This window comes from Episyrphus balteatus, chromosome 1, assembly GCF_945859705.1.
Source record: "Episyrphus balteatus chromosome 1, idEpiBalt1.1, whole genome shotgun sequence".
Taxonomy (NCBI): Eukaryota; Metazoa; Arthropoda; class Insecta; order Diptera; family Syrphidae; genus Episyrphus; species Episyrphus balteatus.
The window spans coordinates 137,362,653-137,386,923 of NC_079134.1; the positions used below are offsets into that span (position 1 = coordinate 137,362,653).

A 24,271-nucleotide genomic window follows, 5' to 3' on the forward strand; every position below is an offset into this window, starting at 1 on the left:
AAAATGAAAATGTAAGCTATAATTATTTAAATTGCTGCTAATTTTTACTATAAAAATTAATTTTGCCATAAGTAGGATTTAAAATATATTCATTTAATTTTGATCATTCCTTTTTGAAAATAAAATTTTTCCATTGAAATACCTAGTAGGTAACCTAGTACATACCTTTTTTCAAATATTTTCTCCATTCCTTTCCCGCTTTCATTTTGATTTCCTTTTGATAAACATGAAACAAATCCATTTTAAATTTGAATGTATACGAGTATATTCTTCCATTAATAAACTAATTTTTAATAACTACACTTAAGTTATAATTTATTTATGATATACAACAATATAATGTACGTCATCATACACAAACACTTAAAACATTCATTTTTTATTTCATATTTATACCGTAAAAATAAGCTATATTAATGTACAAATCAAATACAAAAATATCACCAGCATGAAACATTTTTTTTTTTTTTGAAAAAATTCCTTCAATACAAAATATACCAAAAGTTCTATTGAAACAATTAATGAACTTTTGCTCCTCTTAATTTATTCAAAACACACAAATTCAAATACAAAAACATAAAGCCAACTTATGTCACTGTACAGGAATGACGTTTGAATGAGAACTTGTTGGAAACCGATTTGTTGGTGTGGGAAGAATATGATGGCAAGGATTGACGCCTTCTTCGTACGGCCGGGCTCAAATTGTATCGGATGTTGGCTTGTACCAAAAGTTCTTTGAAAACTTCAACAATGCCTGTGTTATCTTTTGCAGAACACTCAATATACCCGGACTTCCAGTCTTCTCTAACAATGGCCGCAATAGTTTCGCTTTGAAGTTTTCTTTCGCTATCTTCAATGTCTGTTTTGTTGCCAACAACGACAATAGGAACTTTATAACCTCTTGCTTCAATTATCTGAAAATAAAAAAAAATATACATACATTTAGTTATTGAAAAGCTAATAGCAATAGGAATTTATTTTATGGCTAATTTATTACACTCTGACTCGGATCAAAGTCTCGAAACAAGTTTTGATTTAAAGATATGAGTTCATAGTAAACAGTCCTATGAATTACGGTGCAAAAATTACAAATCTATATTTTATGGATTTTCGAAAAAAAAACAGGGTAACCCTTGCCGAAAAAAATTAATTTTTAACAATTTCCTCCAAATTCATCGAGTGAGACATCAAAAGAAAGGTCTTTTGGAGCTCTATTAGTGACTTTATCCCAAAATTTTCATTAAGGTCTGTTTTTCGAAAAAAAATCCTAGGTTAACCCTTGTCGAAAAAATGCATTTTTTTAAAATTTCATCCAAATCTATGGAGTGATACTTCAATTGAAAGGTCTTTTGGAGCTCTATTAATGACATTATCCGAAAATTTTCTTTAAGGTCTGATTTTCGAAAAAAATCCTAGGTTAGCCCCTTGCCGAAAAAAATGAATTTTAAAAAAATTTCTCCAAATCCATCGAGTGAGACATCAAAAGAAAGGTCTCTTAAAACTCTCTTTATGCTCGAATCCCAATATTTTCTTTAAGGTCTGATTTTCGAAAAAAAAAATCCTAGGTTAACCCCTTGCCGAAAAAAATTAATTTTTAAAAATTTCCTCCAAATTCATCGAGTGAGACATCAAAAGAGAGGTCTTTTGGAGCTCAATTAATGACCTTATTCAACTTTTTTCTATGAGTTCTGATTTTCGAAAAAAATCCAAGGTTAACCCCTTGCCGAAAAAAAATAAATTTTTAAAAATGTCTTCTTAATTAATCGAGTGAGACATCAAAAGAAAGCTCTTTTGGAGCCTTATTAATGACCCTATCCCAATTTTTCTTTGAGGCCTGATTTTCGAAAAATATCCTAGGGCCCCTTGCCGAAAAAAATTAATTTTTAAAAATTTCCTCCAAATCCATCGAGTGAGACATCAAAAGAAAGGTCTTTTGGAGTTCAATTAATGACCTTATCCAACTTTTTTCTATGATTTCTGATTTTCGAAAAAAATCCTAGGTTAACCCCTTGCCGAAAAAAATTAATTTTTAAAAATGTCTTCTAAATTAATCGAGTGAGACATCAAAAGAAAGCTCTTTTGGAGCTCTATTAATGACATTATCCCAAAATTTTCTTTAAGGACTGATTTTCAAAAAAAATCCTAGATTAACCCCTTGCCGAAAAAAATGAATTTTTAAAAATTTCCTCCAAATCAATCGAGTGAGACATCAAAAGAAAGCTCTTTTGGAGCCTTATTAATGACCTTTTCCCAATTTTTCTTTGAGGCCTGATTTTCGAAAAAAATCCTAGGTTAACCCCTTGCCAAAAAAAAAATAATTTTTAAAAATGTCTTCTTAATTAATCGAGTGAGACATCAAAAGAAAGGTCTTTTGGAGCTCAATTAATGACCTTATCCAACTTTTTTCTATGAGGTCTGATTTTCGAAAAAAAATCCAAGGTTAACACCTTGCCAAAAAAAAAAATTTTAAAAATGTCTTCTAAATTAATCGAGTGAGACATCAAAAGAAAGCTCTTTTGGAGCCTTATTAATGACCTTATCCCAATTTTTCTTTGAGGCCTGATTTTCGAAAAAAATCCTAGGTTAACCCCTTGCCAAAAAAAAAAATAATTTTTAAAAATGTCTTCTTAATTAATCGAGTGAGACATCAAAAGAAAGCTCTTTTGGAGCTCTATTAATGACACTATCCCAAAATTTTCTTTAAGGTCTGATTTTCGAAAAAAATCCTAGGTTAACCCCTTGCCAAAAAAAAATTAATTTTAAAAATATCTTCTTAATTAATCGAGTGAGACATCAAAAGAAAGCTCTTTTGGAGCTCTATTAATGACACTATCCCAAAATTTTCTTTAAGGTCTGATTTTCGAAAAAAATCCTACGTTAACCCCTTGCCGAAAAAAATTAATTTTTAAAAATTTCCTCCAAATTCATCGAGTGAGACATCAAAAGAAGGGTCTGTTATAAACGACCTTATCCCAAAATTTTCTTTAAGGTATGATTTTCGAAAAAAATCCTAGGTTAACCCCTTGCCGAAAAAAAATTAATTTTTAAAAATTTCCTCCAAATCCATCGAGTGAGACATCAAAGTAAAGGTCTCTTTAAGCCCTAGTCATTAATGAAGTCCAAAAGTTTCTTTATGAGGTCTCGTTACTGCTCATTCATCATTTTTTTAAAATATTGTTTGTGACCAAAACAACACCACGTGTAGTAAGATTGACAGTTCCAATGCCAAAACTGGTATTTTAAAAATTGAGGGACTATGTGTATTTTATTAAACGCTTATGGGTTATGAGATTAATATTAAATTTCCTATTTTCAAAACAATTAATTGAGGTCTACTAGATCGTTGTCCCAAAATGTATCCTTTTTTCGCCTAAAGAGTAATTGCTTTGAAAAAAAAAACCACCATCATTTATTTAACTCAATTTAATAACAAAATTTAATAAATCAAACTCATATCAAAACTTTTTTTTCTTTACCTCTTTCCTAAGTCGTTCCACTTCATCCCATGACAAAAGATCATCAACCGCAAAAACCAATATAAAAGCGCCAGCGGTTGAGATTGAAAGTGTCCTCATTGCAGGAAACTCAAATGCCCCCGATGTATCGAGGATATCCAATGTTAGAGATGAACCATCCGGCAGATTATAATCACCACGATGTAGTTCCTCGACGGTCTGTCGGTAGCGTATAATATATTTATCATAAAGGAATTGCGATATGATACAGGTCTTTCCGACCCTTGCTGATCCCATTACAACGACACGCCTATGTTCTTTGCGTATTAGATTACTTGTGGTATAATCAACTCGAGATGTTCTTATGACGGTTGCCAAAGAAGGTAACCTCAATCGTTGACAAGGTCCTGGCATTTTTCTTTTTCTTCTTTCAATATAAGCTCTTATTTGTATGTGTTTGTCTTGTGTAGATTATTCTACTTTAGGATTATTCTTAGAAAATTCTCTTCCGTTCTTTATACCACTTCAAATGGCTCTTCGTTTTGTTTGAACAATAAATTCTTCAACGTCTTGAGATGTAATCTCTTTGGTTTCTGAAAAGACAAATAAAAGTTGTTAATCAAACAGATTAGCAGTGTGGTTTTAACATTTTTTTTTTTATTTTTTTTATGAATTTAAATTTTTTAGATTATTTGGCAAAAATTTAAGCGAAGCTCTGTCATCTAAAATTTGAAACTTTATCTATTCTACAGCTTCTTTAGGAGAAAGGAAAAAAAACACACACCAATAACGTATTCATCATCCAAAGGACACACAATTCTTTGATACTCATATTCAGTCCCTTTTTTTTTCAAATTAAAACATTCAAGGACATTGGTATATGAAAGAAATACAAACGAAGACGAGGACAATTTATTCAGAATTGTTGTTAGATAATTGAATCCGACGTTTCCATGGACGACCGCAAACATTTTTTATGGGAAGGGGGTCCGAATATAGAAAACATTTTGATTCATGTTCTTCGGTTTGTGTATCGAAAAGTTTTTGCATCAAATACCAAAATAAAAATAAGAATCGATTGACATATGAAGCAAAAAGGGCTGAACAGAATTTGATGAAATTAAATATTTTAGTGAAAACAATTTACTTTAAAGGTACTTTAAAGTGGGTAATGCAAATGGTGTAGAAATTATGAGCTTTTAAGAAATGTATATCGGGAATTTTCTAGTGTCTCCTGGCAAACTTTAAATTTGTTATAAATTTTATTTAACATTGCAAACTTCTAAAAAAGTCTCTTAAATTTAATTGTTAATGTTTTAAATTTTATCTCATAAAAAGACCTTGAATTTTATCCCATCAATGCTTTAACAAAACATACCAGAATGCATGACCCCCCCCCCCCCCCCCACCTCCCTCTGCATCTTTTTTGGGAACGACTATGAATTTATGGAAAAACCCTTCATCATTACAAATAAGGAGAAGAAGAAGAATTTAATTTATGATGTTTTACTCCTTTTTTTTGCTTGCGTGCTTGTTTCACCCTATACCAGACCATAGAGGATACAAAAAATTAGATGAACTTCAAAGAAAACTTTGGGAAGCAAAAAGGCAAATAAATTTTTAAGGTTCAAGAGAGTGAAAATGTTTTAAGTTTGCCTTTGGGTAGGAACCAGAAAATTAAAAGCTACGTTATTTTACATGTGTTTTTTTTTTTAGTTTGTTAATACACTTAGGTTAGAATATGCATTTCTAATTGAACAATATTTCGGTTAGTTATGCAAATAGGAGTAGATTATAAATATTTATACTTTTTTTTTAATTTTCGTCTCAGTGGGTTTGATAAGAAATCAAATATGTTTGCATGTACAATGTGCATAGTCTTACTCAAAAATTAAATCTTACAAAAAAGCTTGAATTTTTAAAATTAAATTAAAACAAAAACTTAGTACGTATGTAATGTATGTAACCGTATCAAAATATACAGATTCTCCTATGTTGAAACTAAATTATGACGCAAAAAACACCAAATTCTAAGATTTGGTTCTAAATATTTATCAATTTTTTATTTACCACTTTTTTAAAGTTTTTTTTGCAAAATTGCCAAGTAAACAAGCAAAATTTAAATGATAAAACTTACATTTATTGGTTAGTACCTTGGTACTTTTTAAATTTAAATACTTTTTGCATCGAAACTTGACTTCTGTTTTTACAGCTATCCTATAGGGGAAGTGGGGGCAAGATCGTTTTTGTACTATGTTGCATAAAAAATATTAAATTGGCAGGACTTTTAATATAAAATAAATGGCTTCTGGTAAGATCGATTATGTCTTTAAGTATGAGCAAGTTTGGTTGAAATCCCGAAAAGTTATAGTAAATTTTGTGATTTTTCATTAAAAATTGTGATATTTTGTGTGAAAAGAAATTTGTACTTTTTTAAATGAAATATTTAAAAGTCTTAACTTTTCCTTTTTTTTGTAATAAAAGTTGGGAACCGATGAAAATATAGCATACGTTAGTGATTATTGCAAAAAGATTCCAAATTTTAAGATAGAAACGGTTTTATTATCAACATGGGGGCGAGACCGTTTTTTAATAGATGTTTTTTTCAAAATGTATTATCTTTTGTTCAGTATTTTTAAATTTTTTTTAATGATGAGATTTCCTACAAAAAACATTAAAATTAACGAATAAACACTTTATTACATATGTGAAAGTTGGAGGTACCATTCGTCACATCTTTTATTTGGCTCAATTTTTACATACATTGAGAAAAATTCCATTAAATATTTTATTTGTTTTTTTTTTTTTAACAAAATAGTTTGATTTTGAATTTTGATACATCTTTCTAAAATTGCACGAAAAAAAATGACATAATCCAAAAAGTTAGTGAACAAAGATCAGAAATTCACAAGTCAGTTTTCAGACGTATAAATGAAAAAGCGTTAATCCAATATTGTGTCACTTTCTCATACAACTCTGAATATTTTAAAAATAATAGAAGAAAGGTTAATGTTTCATTAATTAATTAACCAACTTAATTAATTAATTAACCAAACGAATTTTCTTAGAGAAAACTACTTGTGTGTTTTTTTTTTTAATTCCTCGAAAACTACAAGACATTTTGCATCCAGTACCCCTCCTATTTTACCCTTTCCAGCTTTTAGGCATATTCTTCCTCAATAAACCCTTCCGTATACAATTTTTTGGGAAATGCGACAGGGTTTCCAGTAATTTTTTAACAAGATTGTTCGCTTAACGCGACCGAGTTTACAATCTTAGAAAAATACACCGCTTTGCTGCAATTACAGAAATTCCTGCACAGCTAAAGGATATCCTGCAAAATTTGTTTGAAGAAGTGGTAACGCTGCACAGTGCACATAGGGGTATTTAGTCAATTTAGGCGGACAAAACACGAAATTTTAAACTGAATCAAACGTAAAAAATCAACATTCTACCAAAAGTAGATTACTTGCTTAGTTTTAAAATTGACTATCACTCCAGGTGATTAGTAGCAGCGGTCTAGAGTTCAAAGTTTTCAGCCCAAAGATAAAATCATTTTTAAGTATTTTTTTTAGTGGCTATAGAAAAACGTTATTATGGAATATTGATAAAGAGATATGAAACTGTCTACTAGATGCTGTATCTAAATGTAAGGAGATAAGTTATACTATTTCACATTATTGTGTGATAAAATTTAATGTTTTATAAAGTTTAAACGTTTATCTAATTGAATCTGTAAAAAAAATTGCAACTATGTGCAACTTCGACACATTTGCCCCTCTTAAACGTTTTAGGTTTTGAAAAATGCTTACCTTGTTTTCATGCATCCATATTTTAAGTTTTCTTAGACCCGTTTGCTGAATCGAAACTTAACATTTAATTTCTACATAAATCCTTATGTGACAGTTTACGCAGACGAAAAAGTAGAATGGAATAAGAGTTTATGTTCAACATAAATTACTTAAGTTTCAATTCAGAAAATAGCCCTTAAAGATTTAACTTCTTGAATTATAGAACCTGATTCCTTATAATTTTTCCTTAATTTTAAGACCTTTATCTTGGTGATTTGACACTTTTTTGTTTGATCAAAGAAGAAATATGTTTTCATTGAAATCAACAGTTAAAAAACTTATTTCAAATACTAAATACCTTGTCGATGAAGATAAACCCGAAAAAAAAATTGTGTCCGCGTAAAACTGGCAAATACCTTTATGTGCGCTGTTGAAAAACTCTGCATTTGCAAGGTTTCTGGATTTCAGCAATAACTTAAGTTCAATACTGCATTTCAAATATTTCCAAACCTGTAAATGAAACATTTTGTTAAAATTGTTCTAAAGCGTCTCGATTCCTTTGACAAACTTCACAATTTATCCCACAATCACTCAATATATTAAAATAGATTTCCAGAGTTGTAGGTAGTAGCTAGTATTTGCTTCACTTTTAATTCCCTCAAGAACATAATGTCACAATCCGTTCACCATTATAGTTCAAAGTAAGATTTTCCAATTGATATGACACAATATAATTGAATTTCCTTTCAACAAAAAACTTTCACCCACAAAGTTGTTATATAACCTTTTTAAACTTGTTTTCTCCTTGGGCGCCCGTACGGAATTTATTGAAAGAAATGTTTCGATACATTATCGTGTGGTTTTCTTCATTTTATATAGCCGCATTCAAGATTCAATCTGTTGAGTAAACTATTTTGTCTACTTCCAAGAATTCTATATTTATTATTTTGCTACTACTATAGCTTAAAATGGAGATAGGTATATATTTCTTTCTGAGAAATCCTTAGAGACATTTGACTCAATAAAGTATTTCCTTTGTGCTTAAAAATAAATCTTACTCCAGCTTGGAAACTGAAAGGAAGAGATGATATTTTATTTAAACCCTATTTGTCCTGTAAACATCACGTCTACAATATTATTGTGTAAATATCATTTTTTTGAAAGATATCATTTCTTGTCCTAAGAGACTTAGTAAGGGTTTTTGTGATTTTTCTACAAAAATGTATACAAATGTCAAGAGCACAAACCAACCTTGAAATTAAGGTGTTTAAGTCAAACAAACCCAAAAAAAAATTGCTATAGTCAACGAATATTTAACAATCACAATCCCTTTCGTGCTGACATTTTTTTAAGAGCATGCCTGTCGTCCTTTTAATGTGATTAATGTCTGCTATCTGACAATTAATGACCAAGGACATGTACATCCGTACATGGTACATTCTGTGTTGCTGACTGACCATCATCAACGTGACATTTCGCGCTTTTATGTTACGGTTGTTTAATGATATTATGCGTAACATAGTTTCAGCCTCAACACACACCTTTACTATAAAAAAACAAACATTATTTTGATGTCCTTGTTAAAAAGAGGCTCGGCTAAACTTTTAACTGGGGGGAGAGAAAACTTCGTGCTTTTGATGAAGGTTAATTTCGTGTTCAAAAAACATAAAACCCGCAACACTTCCCATTCCATACACTCAACACCCATTTAACAGGAGTCCCACACAAATCATCAACCATTTGCCGCATCCTCAATCGAGTTATTGAATCGTGGAATAGTATCGACAGCGGGCGGCATCGTGTCCCAAAACGTGACAGGGTTTATCGTTTTTCCGCCAAACACGTATCTGATTGCGAAATCATTCCATAAATACATCGACAACAGGCAGGAACTTAAAAAAAAATAAAGAGTAATAAAAATAATGAGGCTCTTTTGTCAATTTAATTGAAAAAAAAAACTCCAACCTACTGCATTTCTTTGGGGATCCTTTAGGCATTCTGTACCACAATATCCGCCTTCATTTATAAGAATGAGATATTAATCATTGGATTTTCATTTGAATGGAATTCTTATCGATTTGATTGTGTCAAGTGGGATCAACAATTGCAACATCATCACCCAGAGATGAATAATTCAAATAAAAGAAAGAGATATGAGGGAGATAGATATATGTAATCACAAAATCTATAATGCCGATTGTTCTGCAAAATATATTCACCAAGCATTGATAACTCAGTGATTGGATTATATTTTCTAATTAAGAGAGACCTTTTTTGTGGTTAAAAATAAGCATCCCGGGACTACGTGGCGTATACGTAACATAAAATGATGACAACAAACAGAACACACAACATGTGTGTGGTGTCATCGTGATGGGAAAGGATTGGATATACAGATACACCAGTGTCATTTTAAATGGGTACACGTGTTAGGAGAGATATATTGCATTATTTCCGTTCACTGCATCCGAATTGGAAACATGTGAAAGGATTTTCGAAAACTTTCATAATTGGGTATGGGTAATTTGTTAATAAATCATTTTTGAAGCCATCATAATCACATCATCAATCTTATATACTCTACACTTGTTTGAATACGGTGTTTATGTAGGGATATGTTTACATAAATTTTTAGTTAAAAGGTTATTGAGGTTTGATAATATTTTGATATTAGGTTGAAATGATCTAACCAAATATGTTACCACATTGAAGAGGGAAACTAGAGTGCAAAATTTTGTAACAAAAAGAAGAGTGTGTCATGAAAACGCATGTGACTGAGAATATCAATATTACCATGTTTTGTATATAAAATAAAAATTTGTACATATATAAATTAAAAATTAGAAAAAAAAAACTTGGTGGTGTTCTGCACCAACCTTGAGAGATTGTTCTGAACTGCTGGAAAAAAACTTTTGGTTTGGCATTGGCTATCGTTCTGACAAGAAAAAGCGACAGAACCAGGGTTCTCAAGGAGTTTATCGGGTATAAAAGCAGTTGAAGTTGAAAAATGATCTTTTATAATAAAATTTAATGCCTAAGAAGCTAGCTAGATAGACCTACACCTAAGACTGGAAATCTCCAGTGCCAGTTCAGATTACCACGAAAAAGATCAGTACGTCAACATTTTTGAGACCAGGAAGGTTTCCCAAGTAAAATAACGGCAACTTTACTTTTGACCTGTTTGTCATTTGGAAAACTAGTGAGAGTCAACAGGGAACGGGTCGTTATTCTGAATTCCAAAATTCTCTATGACCAAAATTCTGTATTTAAATAAAAAATTCTGTATGAACATAATTCTGTATTCCGTTATTCTGCTTTTCTATTATTCTGTATTTCAAAATTCTGTAAATCCAAAATTCTGTTTTCAAAACTCTGCAAATCCATTATTCTGCTTTTTGGAATTCTGTATTTCAAACTTATACATTTTTAACTTGCTTGTTGACCAATTTAGATTCAATTAACAAATTAAGTTTATATAACAGTGTATAAGAGCCGTTTGCTAAAACGAAACTTAAGAATTTATGTTCTACATAAAATCTTATGCGACAGTCTACCGAGAGGAGAAATTAAGGAATATGAGTTTATGTTCTACTTAAATATTTAAGTTTTGTTTCAGCAAATGGCAATAAGAGACCTTACAAAAAAAAGATAAATAAACCCTTACCTTGCACAAAAAAATAAACAAATACAAAAAAACAAAAAACAATTTGATGAAATATGTACATAATGAAGATTTTTGGCTAAATATTACTCGTATTTTGGAATTCAAGGTATGTCATTGCTATATCCAAATTAATTGGGGAGATACTTTACTTCAAGGCATTTTCTGCAAACAAAATACCAAAGATCTGTATTCCAAAATTCTGTAAATGATATAAAAGAAAAATTGTTTTGATAATGAAAAAAAGTGCGGACTTTTTTCCTTATCAAAACAATTTTTCTTTTATCATTTACAGAATTTCGGAATACAGAATTTTGAAATCCAGCATTTTGTGTTTACAGAATTTAAGAATACAGAATTTTGAATTACAAGAATTTTAAAATACAGAATTTTGAAATACAGAATTTCGGAATACAGAATTTTGAAATCCGAATTTTGGCCCATACAGAATTTCGACCCCAACCCGAGTCAACATTGAATGACAATGACAATGACAACAAAAGTTCGCCAATAATGACAACTATAGACGACAACAAACATTAAACTATAATCGACACCGCTGCCACAGGCTCCATTGTGCGTAGAAATCTGGTCAAAATGGCAATCAGTTGATACTACACCTTTTTCCATATTTTCTATAAAAGTATATTTCTGGATATTTTTCATATTTTTCGGTATGAATTCCAAAAAAAATTAGACAATATCTAATAATTTTTATCAAAAAAACAAAACCTACTGGCATCGAAGTTTTTCTAATAGTTTCTATGGCCAGAACTGAACGAAATTGAAATGGAACAAACACATTGCAGGCACCAGCTACAAAAATAAATTATCAAAATTGGTTCACTTAGTCCAAAGTTATGAGGTAACAAACAAAAAAAAAAAAAAAATACAGACGAATTGAATACCTCCTCCTTTTTGGAAGTCGGTAAAAAAGGTAAAATTGCACGCTTCAACTTTATTATCAACATTCAATTAGGAAAACATCAAAAAGGCTTACTAATACTTTCTCGAAGGGACAAAACAAAAATAAATAAAACGATTTTTATCTTGAAAGAAAATTTCCTGCAATTCAAATAGAACATACAAATGTGTTTGATTTTTTTAAGGGCCAATTTTTCAATAGTCAGATAAACCTCAGATATAGAGCTTATTCCTAGGAATAAAAGTTTTTTTATATTGACATTTATTCTTCTGATAGTCTAACTGACGATTGAAAAATCAGGGCTTAATCAAATATTAATTTAAAGGCACTTTCTATTACCGAATTGTTATACCTACTTATGAAGTTGGAGATATGCATCACTCAATTTTCTTTTCAAAATATGGTTGAATTTGAGTTTCGTCTAAATTTAACTATGATTTCTCCGTTCACGAACCATATGAACGAAAAAGTGTTTCAAAAATGTGTTTTTTCTAGATTTCCTGGTACCATTTTCGACTAAAAAAATCAGGACTTCTGTCTCAGTAGGGTGGGGCATAATTCCCGAATTGGATTCGGGACTTATGACCCAGTAAAGTGGGACATTAGTCTCGAAAAAAAAATTCGGGACTTGTGTCCCGGGGACTTATGTCCCGGGGACTTATGTCCCTGCGCCGGAAATTTTTCATACAAATAAGGCTTTGTGAAATTCATTTTATTCACAATCATTTTCGAAAATTTTGCTTATTTTGTATTTTTTTTGTATTTACAAATTTAAAAAGTTTGTATAATCAATATAAAAATCATGTTTAAAAACTTTAAACTGCATTCTTGTAATTCTTGCATGAGTAAGTCATTATATGATCCAGTGACAAGACTTATCCAACTCAGTTCACATAAGCGTAATTGGATATTATGTATGTGTTGTATATTACACAATGATTAGATTGGAAAAGTACCGAGAATAATTGGACGTAAGCAGCCCCATAGTAAAAGATGTGATTTTTGTTGCTTGTTTGTTCAACCATTTACCTTAACATTAAATTATAAAGAAATAAAGGTCACACCTAGTTAAGTCTTGCAATTTAAGTTTCCTTTTACAAAAGGAAAGCAAGCATCCATTTGTTAGAAACTTTCAAAAGTAATGTGACACACCAATAAGTTTTTATTGTGACTGCAGCCTTTATTACTTATACACATGAACTGAAACAGGTCAAACTCACATTATGCGAATGTATAAAGTGCGCATTTATAAGGAACAACTTTGTCAGGACTATACACTATACAGTCAATAAAACTTCATTCCTTCTAATATGAAAAAATGAAAAATTTATTTTACGTTTTAAATTAAATTATGAGAGGTTAAATGGAAAACAAAGCATTTTACTCACGACACAGGAATATTATATAAAATATGTACATATGTCAATTTTTTGTATTATTATAATCTGATTACGTTTACTTTACATACATAGTTGTTAGACTTTGAGAAGGTTGCTTTTGTTAAACGAAAGGAATTTTTTCTCTTTATATTGCATAGATACACATCACGAGATACTATGTTTTTCTTTAGTACACCGAAAAAAAAAACCAATATCAATTTAACATTTTTTAAATATCAAATTAACATTTTTTAAATATCAGCCAAAAATGCTCTATAAAATGTGTTTTATGATATTTAAAATGTTAAAACAGCATTTTTATTATCAGGATGATATTTAAATGTCACATTTTGGAATTTTTTTTTTTTGATATTTTATTATCATTTTCTCATTCCAAATTATTGAAAAATATTAAATAAAAAATTCTTAATGTGTACTAATTTAAAGGCGCTTTGTGTTTTTTCGAAGTAAAATGTATGATTTACTGAGAAAATTTGATCGGCACTAAGATTTTACTTCACATAGTTTGGGAGAAAATAACAAAACAATTATATCACCTATAATAGGAAAAATAATATCACCATTATTTTGTAAAGAATATTCCCTTTCAGTAATGTTTTGAAAAAAAGAAAGAAAATTCTTAAAATAATAAAAATAATAAAAATGAAAAGGAAAGAAATAGGTTTCATTATAATAAACTAAAACGTAAAATCTAGTCAACATTGATATTTTAATTGTCAAAGTTAAATTTTCACTATCCACTTTAACTTAAAAAAATGTCAAAATGATATTTTAATTGTCAAAGTGAAATTTTCACTGTCCCACCTGAAATTAAAAAATGTCAAAATGATATGATAAAATATCAAAATTGATATTTTAATTGTTGGACGACTTTTGTCACTGAAAAATGTTAATTTGATAGCTGTTATTATCAAATTTTTTTTCGGTGTAAATATCTTGGTAAATTTATATCATACAGTTATTTGTTACATTCTAGCATTTTCTTTGAAATCAAATTGAGAAATTTAAAGAAAAAACTGTATTGAAACACAGAAAGAGCACATGCTCTTTCAAGGTTGCTTTGAAGATATAAGATTTAACAAAATTGTTTTCACTTCTTGTACACCTGCATACAAATTTTTTTTGTGTAGTATGTATTTTATGTGTAAAAAGGAAAAGAAGTAAATGATATATGAGACAGATAATTCGAAGTAACCATAAATTAGTTTACTATGCTTGGAAGTTTCCTTATTCTTTGAAATAACAGTTCATCTAAGTTTATAATATTGCCTACACAAACGCATGAAAAAGTAATGACCATGCCGTGAGTAAGGGTTTTTATTATCATGTCGTTCAAATTGTCCCATTCTAAGATCTAGCATTTTTCTGTATTCGCAATAAGTTTTCCCAAATAAACGGTGCGAATGTTAACACATATTTTTGCAGATAGTTATTGAGCAAAATGACATAAAAAAATAACAACAACAAAACATTTGTGTAGGAAATTCTAAGACCCTTTAAGTTGGTCCAGTATTTTTCATTTGGATCATTACATTTGGGACATCCTGTCTAGTGTGTATCAAAGTATGCATTGATTAAAAAAAATTGAGATGACAACCAACCATGGTCTCACAAGTGCGTCTGTCTGTCAGAATTCTGTCTAAACGGATGGGTTGATCCACTTCAAACTTCGTTTGTTTTTTAAAGAGCATTTGTTTTGACCAAAAATAATGGCACCAACTTCGTAAAAGTTTTCAAGCTCTAGTCTTTAAACAAGGTCAATATTTTAATTGAAAAAGTTATAAAACTTTAATAAAAAAATGTTTTTCAAAAAGTTAGTTAGTTCTTTAAAAAGCGGCTCTAACGATTTTGAATTTTTTTTTACTAAAAATGCATTTTAGTAAAACAAAACGGAATTGCATTTGGAGCTCAATTTCATTTAAAATGTTATTTTTTCCTTTAATGAACGAATTTCATGTTGTAGGATACTTAAAAAATACAAACATCAATATCCATAAATCAGTTTTTTACAATAAAAAAAACAAGATATTTGTGGAGTTTCATTCTTTCTGTTTGCCTGACTTTAGTTCTTGTGCCTTTTCCCCTTCCCAAAATTAAGTAATCACCTATTGTTTGGGACAGTTGAAGACATTCATACGCGTGTACCAGATCAACTGACGCCTATTTCTGTATCGGATTTTCGGAACTGCTCTGAAAATTGGAAGCACTCTCTCCAACTCACGCTTTGTGTGGTACAATATCAAATAATAATTTTCTATTCTAATTAAATAATTTTAAGAAAATCTGTTTTATTACTCAGTTTACACACTTCGTATGCAGAAAGTTTCAATTATAACAATGCAACAATTTTTAAGAAGTAAGGTACAATCGGTTTGGGTATTTAAGCATCATTTAGTATTGGATCATTAAGGTTTTGACGTACAGAATCATATTATTCACCCCACGGGCACATCCTTAAATCCTTGATACTTCTTAAAACCCATGTTACCGTCAAGATTTATGAAACACACCATGTTGGATCACCAGTTTTAACAAAACACCCTCTGATATGAAATATTTCCTACAACCTTTCAGAAGCAGATGAAGAAAACCATCGTTAGAAAATACATCAGTACCATTAAGCAATTTTTTGTTTTAAATAAGGGTCAAAATTTGCCTCCTCACAATTTAAAATATTGATTTTCGATTAAAAACATTTTTAAAAAATCCTATACACAGGTAGATACCTACATTATTGTATTATGAAAGATTTATTGCACAAAATAAATTCACCAAAAATGTGAATTTAATCACATTATATCTTCGTATTCGCCTGTTTGTGTATAAAGGAGAGACTGAGACATTCATCAAGACTCTTCACAAATTGTATTTCAATTTCTTTTATTTTCAAAACAAATAAATCCAATAAGTCAATGTATGTAGACCTTGAAATTAATTTGTCTCATTTAATTTTCTCCAAAAACAAAGACAAAAAATAAAATTTAAGATAATCTTGTTTTTATCCAGGACCAACGACGCCGACGTAGAAATCCATGTCCTTTTGGTTTTGTCTTCGAAATTATTTTCAGATTTCAATAAAATTAAATGTTTTTTTTTTACTTAGTTGGAAGAATTGAACTTATACCATTTAAGAATCTGCAATATCATTAATAATTAAATGTATATAGACCAAAACCGCCAGTCACACCTACATACACCTACAATATTCTGTGATGAAATAGAATTAGACTTCCAGACATTCTGGAGGATGTTTCATGTTTCAATTAATTTGAATTTATTGTTCTGACAAATAAAAAACAAAAAATTAACTGTAATGAGAGGAATACGATGCTGGTATTTTATTATGAACAATTCTTATTTATTACATCTCCTATCCAGAGGAAGTTTATTTACAATACCAAATAACGACTCGTTGAGACTCCCCACCAGACAGAAAACGAGTGTTGAAACCTCAAAAGTCCTTCATCTATAAACAATGAAATAGAACCTTTTTTGAAAATGGATTTATAGTGAAATTTTATTTCTGAAGGTAAAAAGTAAGAGAGAGAAATTTTTCCAGGCAAAAAATATCCTGTTTCCATGGAACATTTGAGTTTTCCCTTTTTCGGTTTTAAAACCGAAAAAAAAAATAAACACAGTTAAAATCGGTTAAAGAAAGTCTTTTTACATTTGGCATGGAAAGTTGATTTCATCTACGAAATAATAAAACATTTATATGTTCATAAAATCTCTGCTTTCTGTTTAATGATAAGGGTTTTGAAAATTTGAGGTTAATATCAGATAAAATCCTCAAACCCTTAAGAACACTTTATTTGTGTTGGAGTATTTCAGTGCTGAACAACTAAAACAAATAAACAAGAAATCACTAAATTAGTTGCCTAAAGGGTATGAGGCAACTACTTTGAATGAGTGAACTTGAAATTTTCATTTTGGAATAAATCAGATGAAAAGCTACTGTAAATAACATCACATTGGAGGAAATTTCGAGTGTTTGTAAGAATATATGTGAGCCACAAAAACCCTCGGGTTTTATCGTATATAGATACATTTATATGACAAAATGGTGTTAGACATCTTCTTTAATTAATTTAACAGAACGAAATGGATACACATACGAATATAAATGAATTGTATATAAGGTTCGTATAAGCAATAATCATCATCATCATATATAAAGGAATGATGCTTTTGAAGGCTTTAATGTTTAATCAAGGGGCACGGTAGTGCCCAGCCAAGTTCTCTAGAAACTTTGGCACTACACCCTTATTTACAGGAAACAACTCAGGCCATTTTCGACCCCCCTCTAACTTCCACACCAAAGATGCTAGAAATTTCAAACTCACTACATTTGTTGAGCTCGTAAAAACCAAACTCCTCACAATGAGTAGTTTCTGAGATATAGGGCTTCAAAAATCGCAAAAACCGTAACTGACTCACTGACTCACTGACTCACTGACAGATCATCAAAATTATGGAGAACTTCCCGATATCGTAGAAACTTGAAATTTTACACGGTGATAGGACTTGTGGTGTATACAAAGGAAAAAAATTTGAGATTTTCAATTCAGGGGGCGTGGCATCCGCCCATTTCCGCTGAATTTTCATCATATATTATAGAGCACTTCTGATTATCGTAGAATCTTGAAATTTGGTAGAATAGTAGAGCTGGTAGTTAATACAAAGGAAAAAATTTAAAACTTGAGAATTTCAGCCAGAGGGCGTGGCAACCGCCCATTTCCGCTGAATTTTCATAAATTATTTTAGAGCACTTCTGATTGTCGTAGAATCTTGAAATTTGGTAGAATGGTAGAGCTGGTAGTTTATACAAAGGAAAAAATTTAAAATTTGAGAATTTCAGCCAGGGGGCGTGGCAACCGCCCATTTCCGCTGAATTTTCATAAATTATTTTAGAGCACTTTTGATTGTCGTAGAATCTTGAAATTTGGTAGAATTGTAGAGCTGGTAGTTTATACAAAGGAAAAAATTTAAAATTTGAGAATTTCAGCCAGGGGGCGTGGCAACCGCCCATTTCCGCTGAATTTTCATAAATTATTATAGAGCACTTCTGATTGTCGTAGAATCTTGAAATTTGGTAGAATAGTAGAGCTGGTAGTTAATACAAAGGAATAAATTTAAAATTTGAGAATTTCAGCCAGGGGGCGTGGCAACCGCCCATTTCCGCTGAGTTTTCATAAATTATTATAGAGCACTTCTGATTGTCGTAGAATCTTGAAATTTGGTAGAATGGTAGAGCTGGTAGTTTATACAAAGGAAAAAATTTTAAATTTGAGAATTTCAGCCAGGGGGCGTGGCAACCGGCATTCCCGCTGAATTTTCATCAAATATTATAGAGCACTTCTGATTGTCGTAGAATCTTGAAATTTGGTAGAATGGTGGAGCTGGTAGTTTACACAAAGGAAAAAATTTAAAGTTTGAGAATTTCAGGCAGGGGGCGTGGCAACCACCCATTTTCACTGAATTTTCATCAAATATAGAGATTTTATATTCTACAGCCATACCTACCTTGCAAAAAGTAGTGAAATCACAACAAAAAAATTACTGTTAAAAAAAGAGCCAAGTTCTCTTATATTGAAATTATGCTGGCACAAAAAGTACTGAGATGTAAAAGTGTACCAAGTTCTAAAGTTTGGGTTCAAATTCGTATCAATAAAATTTTGATTGTTTACTTGGCAATTTTTGAAATAACTTTAAAAATCGATAATTAAGAAAAATTGTCAAGAGAACAATCAAAATTTTATTGATACGAATTTGAACCCAAACTTTAGAACTTGGTACACTTTTACATCTCAGTACTTTTTGTGCCAGCATAATTTCAATATAAGAGAACTTGGCTCTTTTTTTAACAGTAATGTTTTTGTTGTGATTGATATAACTCGAGGCCAAACTTGAGCGCAAACCTATTTAATTTATATCGATTAACCTTTGTTGTGGTTCAGAGGTTAGAGTGGATACAATGTTTGTAGACATTTATTGACCATTTTTACATGTGCAACCAAATGCAATAGCCTTAAGCACTTTAAGGTTGGAAAAGGTAGGATAACCTTGGGTTGAGCATGAGTGAGAACAATTGCCAAGTATGTCTGCCTGTCAGAACGCTTATACATAGATAACAGGGTTATGGGTATGAGGCAGGAAGGAAATTGCACGTGCACACATCGATTAAATCTTTGTAATAATGCCTGAAGAAGAGAAAATATGACAGAATACTTTATAGTTCTAAAACCTCTGACAAAATTTCACTTGTCAAAGAAAATTGTACCCGCACTCATGACAAAATTTTGATTCTCATTCCTAAAAATGATAGTGGATCATTCAATGACTGATTATAGGAGATTGTATTCCAAGATTTTTGTCGCGTCTTTAGTTGTTCAAAGTTTATGTAACCTTTACCTTTGTTATGAGTTTAAGTAAAAAAGAAAGGAATTAGCGTGAGCAAAAACTCACTTCAAGTCTTTATGAACTGGTACCTGTTTAAAAAGAAACCTTTACGATGAAAAGCTTGCAGCACTTGCAAATGAACTGTAAAATGGTTTTTATTGAGGCCTGAAATTTTAATAAAGACCTTATAATAGCATTTTATATGTACTTCAAGTTACAACTACCAACTAATTGTTCTTGAGGTAGTAACAGTAACGACTTACTGAATTTAGGAAATCATTCAAAACAGCATTTTCACTGATGGCATTACTACACTAACTGCGGAATGTTTGTCTGTAATGAAAGTTCTTTGACATTGTCGGGTAAAACGTGTCGTCGTTAAATATCTGAAATTCGTTTTTCTAAAACTCTTAGACATATCAGGTTTTGAAAGATATCAGATAGAAAGATGTTGGAAATATCAGGTTTTGAAAGAAGTACATCGTTTAGCCGTCTCCTGACTTTCCATTCAGACGGTTCCTTTTTACTACCTGAATTTTTCAGCCGATTTCAATTAAAATTTTTGTATAAAAACGTTTTAGTAAGTTAAGTTGAGTTAATATTTTAATTAAGAGAAATTTAAAAAAAAAAAAAAAATTAAGAGAAAGTCCATATTTTTTTTTAAACAGCCCAATGAATTTTATTGAAACTTTGATATTTATGTTAACGGTATATATAAAGGCTTGGCCACACCGGAGGGTATGCGGTATAGCGGTAACGATATTTGTACTAAAAAAAATCCACAACTGAACGTTGATGTGTCAGTTTGGAATTTTTTTCATACAAGTCCCCTCACCGCTACCCGTACCGCTACCGCATACCCTCCAGTGTGGCCAAGCCTGAAAAAAAATACTATTAAAAAAAAAAAACAAAACGACTTTAAAAACTTTCCAAAAAAAAATTTTTTTTAATTTTTTTATTATTCATTAAATTATATGTATAACATACTTTATTTGAAGTTTAAAACCTTTTAAAGGGATGTTCTTGTAACTTTAAACCAATTTTTTTACTTTAATTCTTAAGTTTTTTATTTTAAATAAATAATAAAAAATCTTTTATGAATTTTTTAAAAGCTTTAATATTTCAAGTATTTTTTACATACGAGCAAGTATGTGCGACACAGTCGGGTAGTTTATTTCTAAATACTAGTTCAATTTTAAACAATTTTTTATGTAAAACCATTTGACTAAAAATCAAATTTTATACTCACATAATATGCTCTAGCTAATTAATTTACGTTTTGTGAAATTTTGTTTGTTCAACGATGTTCCTCATGGCAATTTTTTGAGGACTTTTACCAACATTTGGCCTTACTTCTAGTTTCAGAATATAATATACATAAAAAATAGGTTATACGAGGGTGTTAGTATTCGGAAGTAACAGTTAGAAATGCATCAGTTAGCAAAATAGGTTTCATTTTAAGAAATCTAAGCGTTTAAGAAATTTAAGCTGTATTTACAACTATAATAAAACTTCATATTAACTTCCTCTTGATTCGAAGAATTTTGGCACCCATAAAAATACAAAAAAATGTATCAATTGAACTTGGAAATACATATATATTATGGTGTTCATAGTGGAATCTGTTACATGCACTTGTTGCTTGGCTTGGTACCAACCAACAACAGATTCAAAGATTCAACACAAACTCAACTGCCAGGAACGCAATGTGTCAATTTGGCTGTAAATTTAACCACCAGAAAACCAGAAAATTGCTTTGTGGCTCTGCATCAGCAGCCAGAACATGGTCCTCATCTACTAATTAATTTCTGAAAGAGATACTTGCATACTCGTAAATCACAATCTGTTCTTGTTGGAATTAACAGTTTGCAGCACGAGGAAAAAGTTTTTATACAACAACTTATTTTTCAGGAAGATATCACTTAATTCCTCGAAAGTAACTCAAGACTCAGCTGTTTATGCTTCAGATACGACGAATTTCATGTTCTCGGTAGCTCATCATATAAAAGTTAATAAAATACGAATTTCGTTGGAGGAGATTTTGTTATGTGTTCATGTTCAGCTGAAACCCAGTGACTCACTTTAGTTTCGAGATTTTTTGACGTAAAATTCTATTGAAATCCTTGAAGGTATTTTTTTGTAATATGTTTTATAGTTGAAAAAAAAGTTTAAAAATTATACCAAGAGCTTCGAAAACTAATTTATGAATTCTTATGCTTTATTGACTATCAGTAGTTCCTCAACTTCCAAGAGATGAAGTATTGAAAAGTACTCATTTTTAATGATGATCAAAAATCAAAAGAATTCACAGAAATATCGTAATGATTTTTCGAGCGAGTATTGATTTTTTAACTTAAATTTGAAGATTTCGACTTTACACTCAAAGATGTAAGCTTGGAGGTGAAAATCTCTATAAAAAAGAGAAGCAATTGGACCTATGAATTCTGGAAAAATATGAAAGACATTCACCGTTAAGAAAGTGTTAGATTTGGGTCAAAGTATTAAATTTGAATTTTTGAAAAAGAAGAAAAAGATGATGATGAAAAAGAAGAAATGAAGAAATAAAAGAAGAAGAAGAAAATGAAAAAGAAAAAGAAGAAGAAGAAAAAGAAGAAGAAGAAGAAAAAGAAGAGGAAGAAGAAGGAGTAAGAAGAGGAGGAAGAAGAAGAAGAAGAAACTGAAAATGAAAAAGAAAAAGAAGAAGAAGAAGAACGAGAACGAGAAGAAGAAGAAGACGAAGAAGAAGAAGACGAAGAAGAAGAAGAAGAAGAAGAAGAAGAAGAAGAAGAAGAAGAAGAAGAAGAAGAAGAAGAAGAAGAATTTGGTTAGCCCAAAGTCAATGCGCTTAAATGGTTGAAAGATTGTAATCATTTCGATGAAAAATGATTGGTTATTGCAAAATTTAAAGTCTTAGTATCAACGAATGCAATCTTCAAAATGAAATATGTAACTGAATTTTACATATATGCTGCATTAAGAAAAGAACGCTTTACAACCCTCTCATCACTCGTAAGATTGATGTTGCTTTATTCGTTCTTGAAATTCATTCACTTTGGGCTGTGTAAATGTTTTTACTTGGTTTTGTATGATATTTCTTTTTCATTTTATAGGTGATGATATGAATAATTCAATTGTAAAAACCCATTCGCTTTTGAAATTGTATTTTATCATAACAAGTTCTATTTTATCTGGTTAATACTTTAAATTTATTTTCTTAGCTATTGTCTATGAACATATAAATTTCCCTTTTCTTGTTGTAAACCATAGGTTTCCGATAAACCAAAGAAAAGTGCTGTTGTTTGTTTCTTCTCTGTTTTGTGTTTTTGTCTTTTTTGTACCTACTTAGTACAATCATTAATTTTTTTTATAAAGGGAATCATAAATGTTTTGTAAAACAGCAAATGTAAATCTGTTCATCTGTTCATCTTAAGCTCTCAAACAGAAATTTTAAAAAACTCAAAGAAAATCAGTAGTGACACTTAACACAGGAAAGATGAAAGATTTAATAAATTTATTTGAAGCAAATTCACTGAATTCATTCACATGAATTGTGATGTGGAATAAGGATGTGTTGTCTGGCGATGTGTACGAAAAGATGTTTAGATACGTCTTCCAGTTCCTCTTCCTTTTCTTTTAAAAAACATTATTTTACTTTTTCTTTTAAATAATTCACTGAACTTGGCGTACATAGAATTTAATTTTGAACGAAAAGAGAATATTTATCATTTTTCAACTGACTCCCCCATATCGTTTGTTTAATTTGTTTCTTATTTTTTATTCTAGCCTTGTAGTTGAGTTTAAACTTACCTATTACTAAATTATGATTAAATTTCTCCGAATCACATCAAGGACGAATTTTAAAATAATGAATAAGAACATTTTTCATCTAATTAACTAGAATCAGAACTTCACAAAATAGTAAATAAAATTCGAGAAGCTTTATATAAAATTTTCCCAATAACCAAGATACCATAAAAAAGTTATCCCCCATTGAGTTTAAGTCTTTTACCTACATAAATATACTCGTTTTTTGGGGAATTCTTTCTTATTTATTTTTATCTATTCCAGAACATTAATCTAGAGTACCAACAACCGACCTCAACAAATTCTATTGTTAGGATTAAAAATGGGATGCTTGGATGGGTTCGTTCCTGTCACCATGGTGGTATAGAGTATAGGCTTTATAGATGGGAATATATTGATTTTATCTTATAGATAGAGGAGCAAAGCAATGTATTGTATTTTTTGATATGTGGACCAATTTTGTTCATGTGGTTTTTGGTCAGATTCCTTCTTATATGAAATAAGAATATTTTTTTTGAGTGGGTAAGGTAGATGATGAGTACTTATGTGTCACAATACACATTAGATTTGTAATACAGGTGTGTAGAGAAACCATATAACAAGGTCACCCAATTTCTGTGGTTTAGAAAAATATAAAAGAATTAATCATGACCAGCATTTTCATTAGGGAGAGGTCTATCAAAAAGTGATTTTTATTATACCATTCTTTGGTTTGTGTGTCTGTTTATTGATGAGGTTCTAGGAAAATCTGTATGTTTCTTACATACATACATAAATAAAAGTAAAAAAATTAACAGAAAAACATATTTGCTTCAGTTTTTCTTGTTTTATTTTTC

At 30.3% G+C, this 24,271-nt stretch overlaps 1 protein-coding gene across 4 annotated transcripts in view; it reads right to left on the reverse strand.

Annotated features, from left to right (window-relative positions):
* Window positions 1–351: 351 nt before the first annotated feature.
* The window catches only part of LOC129905850 (ras-related protein Rap-2a-like), a 32,333-nt gene continuing 8,413 nt past the window's right edge, over window positions 352–24,271 (reverse strand). For 2 of the 4 annotated variants that reach the window (XM_055981473.1, XM_055981471.1), the window contains exons 2-3: window positions 3,477–4,048; window positions 352–914 (exon numbers count right to left, since the gene is read on the reverse strand). In XM_055981473.1, coding sequence (XP_055837448.1) covers window positions 588–914; window positions 3,477–3,869 — 720 coding nt within the window. In that variant the 5' untranslated portion in view covers window positions 3,870–4,048 and the 3' untranslated portion in view covers window positions 352–587. Of the gene's footprint in view, window positions 915–3,476; window positions 4,049–4,239; window positions 4,518–7,267; window positions 7,511–24,271 lie in introns of those variants that run through there. The other 2 variants (XM_055981472.1, XM_055981470.1) reach the window with 2 other exon arrangements.